At 41.8% G+C, this 4,599-nt stretch overlaps 1 protein-coding gene across 1 annotated transcript in view; it reads left to right on the top strand.

Annotated features, from left to right (window-relative positions):
* The window catches only part of DNAAF5 (dynein axonemal assembly factor 5), a 49,445-nt gene that overhangs the window by 12,944 nt on the left and 31,902 nt on the right, over positions 1–4,599 (top strand). Inside the window, exon 5 of the mRNA XM_019542089.1 lies at positions 2,522–2,754. Within this exon, the coding sequence (XP_019397634.1) occupies positions 2,522–2,754 (233 nt within the window). The remainder of the gene's footprint in view (positions 1–2,521; positions 2,755–4,599) is intronic.

Here is a 4,599-nt window from a genome sequence, read left to right as displayed (position 1 = left end):
AAATAATTATATGCATCATGTTGTCGTACTTGCTTCTAATGGAATTTTTTATGGGTAGGAAAGAGAACCACTTAATCAGCCAGTCACTGTTACAAATTCATAGGAAGTAACATGCTTCACAAGGCTGGGGAAGACCATAACTGTGCCCAGGTGTATTGCCTTTTCATGGATCTTGACTGCTAATGTTCTACCATTAAATCTTCAGTGCAATTATCTACATACAATTGCTGACTGGTCTAAGGAAATGACCTGGTGATTTTGTACTCGGGTCCTAAGTTAATTATTTTAAGATGCAACTTCCAGAGACTTATTTTTTACTGTCAAATTGCACCTGATAGTAACTAGTTGTACAGGATGAAAAAGAGAAAAGATTGATCATCCACTGGGTCTTACGCTTATAACAATGCCTTTGATTACTGTGAAGAATGAAGGTGTCTCATCACGTCTTCTGTATTTGTCTGTATGTGAATGGCTATTGTGCACTCTTTTCTTTATACCTTACTTTTTAAAAATTGTGATGATGTACTTTTGACACTTTCCTCTTTTTATTCCCTCTTCAAATCATTTTTTTTAAAGATCTAGTATATTGAATGATTCATTATAAATCTATATTTCAACATCCAGAAATTCCTTCTTTTTTGTTGTGAGCTATTGTACACTTTGCTTAACAGTCCCTTTCTACTTGGGAGCTAATGAACCTGACACCTCAGCACCCTTGTGCTTTGATCTCATGATGACAGATATTGCAGGTCAGAGAAAAAGTGGAGGCTGCTCTAGTACTCTGCTTTTCTAACAATTGAATGGCTTTCCATTGAGCAATAGCAATCATTGCCTTAGGACACAGGTGTAGACAGTTATAGCAAGGGGGGGGAAGTATTTGACAGCAGGTAGCTACAGGAATAACATGTCTGCATGTGAACATCTGAAATGAAGGAACTGTTGAAAAAGAATGGGGAGAATTCTTAACAAATATTCTGCCTCAGGTCAAATAGGATGCCACTCCATGCTTGTCTTCTCAAGCTGATTTCTCTGTTTGACCTTTTGCTATTCATTGTCAATTTTCATAATCCCAAGTGCTCTCTTCCATAGGTAAAAGAGGCAGTAATGAGTGTCTTAATGTTTTAAAGATTTTCACTTTAGGAAGGTACCTCATAGGCATTTATTCTTTGAACGTTGTTTAGTTTAAGCTGCTTTTTTATTTGTAGCCATTCAGGCAGATAAGGGAAAATATCCTGAGATAATTAAAGAATTTGCTTTCTGGGAGTTTTCAGGAAAGAATAATATATCAGCAGGTAAGGAATAAGTAGGCACGTTGCCCAGCTCCTTCTCTGCTGTGGCACCTCGGCATAAATAATTTTTGTTTTTAACGCCTGTATAGAAACATCATAAATGGTGTTGTTGCAAACATTTTTATGGCAGATGACTTTTCCTTCCCTCACATGATGTAAATATATACAGATTTAATAATATAATGTCATGCTTCTTCCAAAAAGTGCAAAAAAGCGTGCTGCCAAAGAAGTTTACACTTGAATGTATCGCCATAGTCCACACTGTAAGGTTCTGGGTTAGCTATGCGGGGACCAAACCCCTTTACTTACCTACTGTCTGACTCTGAACAAGTTGCTTCTCTGGCCATCAGGTTCTCCCCAGCCTGTGTAAAATAAGGATAATGATAATTTACACCCTTTTCTGAAAAGGGTTTGAATGAAATATTAGTATTTTGGTGCACGTTAATGCACACACCAACCCAGCATTTTTTTTTCTTACTCGGGTGTTTTGTTTTTTTCCATGAATGAGACACATTCCTTGCATCTCCCAGTTCTGTTGGGATCACGAGGAGTAAGATATTTCTTTTCCTCACTTGTTTTTCAAGGTGTTCCAGTATTTTTTTACAATGCTGTCAATTTTTCAAAAGTATGTCAGCTTCCTGTTCCAGGACCTTTTTTTTCTGGCTTCTACATCTAGTGTTTTGAGTTGTTATTCTTGGCTGTTAACCTGTCTTTCCAATTTTTAGAAATTTCTTGATCCAATTTTAGTCTTTTCCTTTAGTGGACATGAAAGACATTTGGCTCGTTGGTTGCACTTGTGTCTCTAATGCTATTTCAAAGCCATATTGCTGCTCACTGTCTCGAATTATGCTTGAGCGAGGAAACCACAAAGCTTGTATTCAGAAGTCTAGCTTGTCTTGTTTTTCTTCTTTGTTTTGTTCTTGTTTTATTTTGTTTTGATGTTTAAAATGGGATTTCTGCTTCTCCGTTATAATAGCAGCAACAGGAAAGTGGTTATTGTTTTGATTTGCTTTTATTATTGTACACTTTGAGTTTGACAGCTCGCATTTTGGATAATTATTTTCTTAACTTCTCTGCCTGTGTTGTAAAAGCATGTACACTCAATTGAAGTTTTCCAAGCATACGTAAATAAATTTGCAAATAACTGCGTTGAGCTCTGTGCAACATGTATTAAAGTCAGTTTCTCATTGCAGCAGAACAGATGCTGAAATTTCCTTCTGTTTTTTCCTTAGTGGTTCGTCCAGTATTGGGATGTCGAGAGCTTGTTACCAGAAACCTCTCCAAAATTCTTCCTGGTCTCTGTCATGATATGACAGACTGGGTTGAAGGCACAAGAATAAAATCATCTGAGCTTCTGTATATATTATTGCTTCATGCAGAGGATCACATTACACAGCACATGGAGCTATTACTTAGAACCTTGTACCGTGTGTGTTCAGATGAAGAAAACGATGTGGTTAGAAATGTAAGTTTGCCTATTTAAATATCTGTAATACTCTAGAGGAAGATCCCATCGTGAATAGTCTTGAATATGTTTTATGATAGGATCCTTGGCTTCTGTTCCCTCCTGAAGTCCAAGGGAGTACTCAGAATTGGGTCTTAGTTCTAAAACAGCAATTTGCATTATACATGAGGAAAAACCCAGCCCACGGTTTCTTTTCCTTCTCATTTCATAGATTTCATAAACATTAGGGCTGGAAGGGACCTTGGAAGATCATCGAGTCCAGCCCCCTGCCTGAGGGGCAGGAAGTCAGCTGGGGTCATAGGATCCCAGCAAGTTAAGCATCCAAATTTGCTCTTGAAGGTGTTCAATGTAGGTGCTTGAACCACCTCCAATGGCAGGCTATTCCAGACCTTGGGGGCTCAGACAGTAAAGAAATTCTTCCTTATGTCCAGCCTGAAACAGTCTTACAGTAGTTTATAACCATTCAACCTGGTCACCCCTTGGGGCGCTCTGGTGAACAAACATTCCCCCACAAACTGGTGGTCACACCTGATAAACTTTATAGGTGGCCATCAGATCACCCCTGAGCCTGCGCTTTTCCAGGCTAAAGAGCCCCATAGCTCTCAGCCTGTTGTCGTAAGGTCTGTTTTCCTGACCTCTGATCATGCGTGTGGCTCTTCTCTGGACTCTCTCAAGCTTCTCCACATCCTTTTTGAATTGTGGAGCCCAAAACTGGATGCAGTAACTCCAGCTGTGGCCTCCCCAAGGCCGAGTACAAAGGGAGAATGATGTCCTGGGATTTACTTGAGAAACATCTATGGATGCAAGCCAGCGTTTTGCTTGTTTTACTAGCCACAGCGTCACATTGAAGGCTCGTGTTCATCTTGTGGTCAATGATGACCCCCAAGTCTCTTTCTCCCGTAGTGCTAGCCAGCAAAGCACTGATGAGCCTATAAGGCTGCTGCAGGTTTTTCCTCCCAAGGTGGAGAACCTTACATTTTTCTGCATTAAACACCATCAGGTTCTCATTCACCCATTTGCTGAGCCTGTCTAAGTCAGCCTGGATCGCTCTCCTGTCTTCTGGTGTGGATGCTTTGCCCCAGAGTTTGGTGTCATCGGCGAACTTGGCCAGTCTGCTTCTGACTCTGATGTCCACATCATTAATGAAGATGTTGAACAATACGGGTCCAAGGACTGAGCTTTGGGGGACCCCACTGGTCACAGGGCACCATGATAATTAATATCCATCAATTACCACGCTCTGGGTCTGACCACGGAGCCAGTTCTTCAGCCAGCGGATTGTGGTGGACCCAAGGCCACAATTGGCCAGTTTTTCCAAGAGGTGATCATGGGATACCAGATCCTTTTTTGAAGCCAAGATATATGACATCAAACTCTTCTCCCTTGTCCAGGTGATAGGTCACCTGGTCATAGATTGGTCAAGCAAGACCCACCCACAACAAACCCGTGCTGGCTGTCGCTCAGAATGTTTGCTCCCTGCAGGACTGGACCAGTCCAGAATAATCCTCCTTGGAGGTGGATCCCATCCTCCATCCTTTGTAGGCCTTTCTTTTTAGCCTCAGGAGGTCTGCTAGATCCCTAGGGAGCCAGAGGGACAGCTGTGCCCTCTTGCTGCCTTTCATCCAAGATAGAATAGACTTAGCTTGTGCATGGAAGATCGCTCCCTTGCGGAGCAGCCACTCTTCCTGAACTCCCCTCCCCTGGGGTCATGGTCCCTTAGGGCCTCACTGACAAGCCTCCTGAGCTTGTCAAAGTTGGCTTTCCTGAAGTCAAGGACTTCCGTGTTGCTGACTGACTTGCCAGCTTTACAGTGGATGGTGAAAGTGATCAGCTCGTGGTCGGTGT

This window comes from Crocodylus porosus, unplaced genomic scaffold, assembly GCF_001723895.1.
Source record: "Crocodylus porosus isolate Cpor-Errol unplaced genomic scaffold, CroPor_comp1, whole genome shotgun sequence".
Taxonomy (NCBI): Eukaryota; Metazoa; Chordata; order Crocodylia; family Crocodylidae; genus Crocodylus; species Crocodylus porosus.
This window is presented reverse-complemented; position numbering and strand designations above follow the sequence as displayed.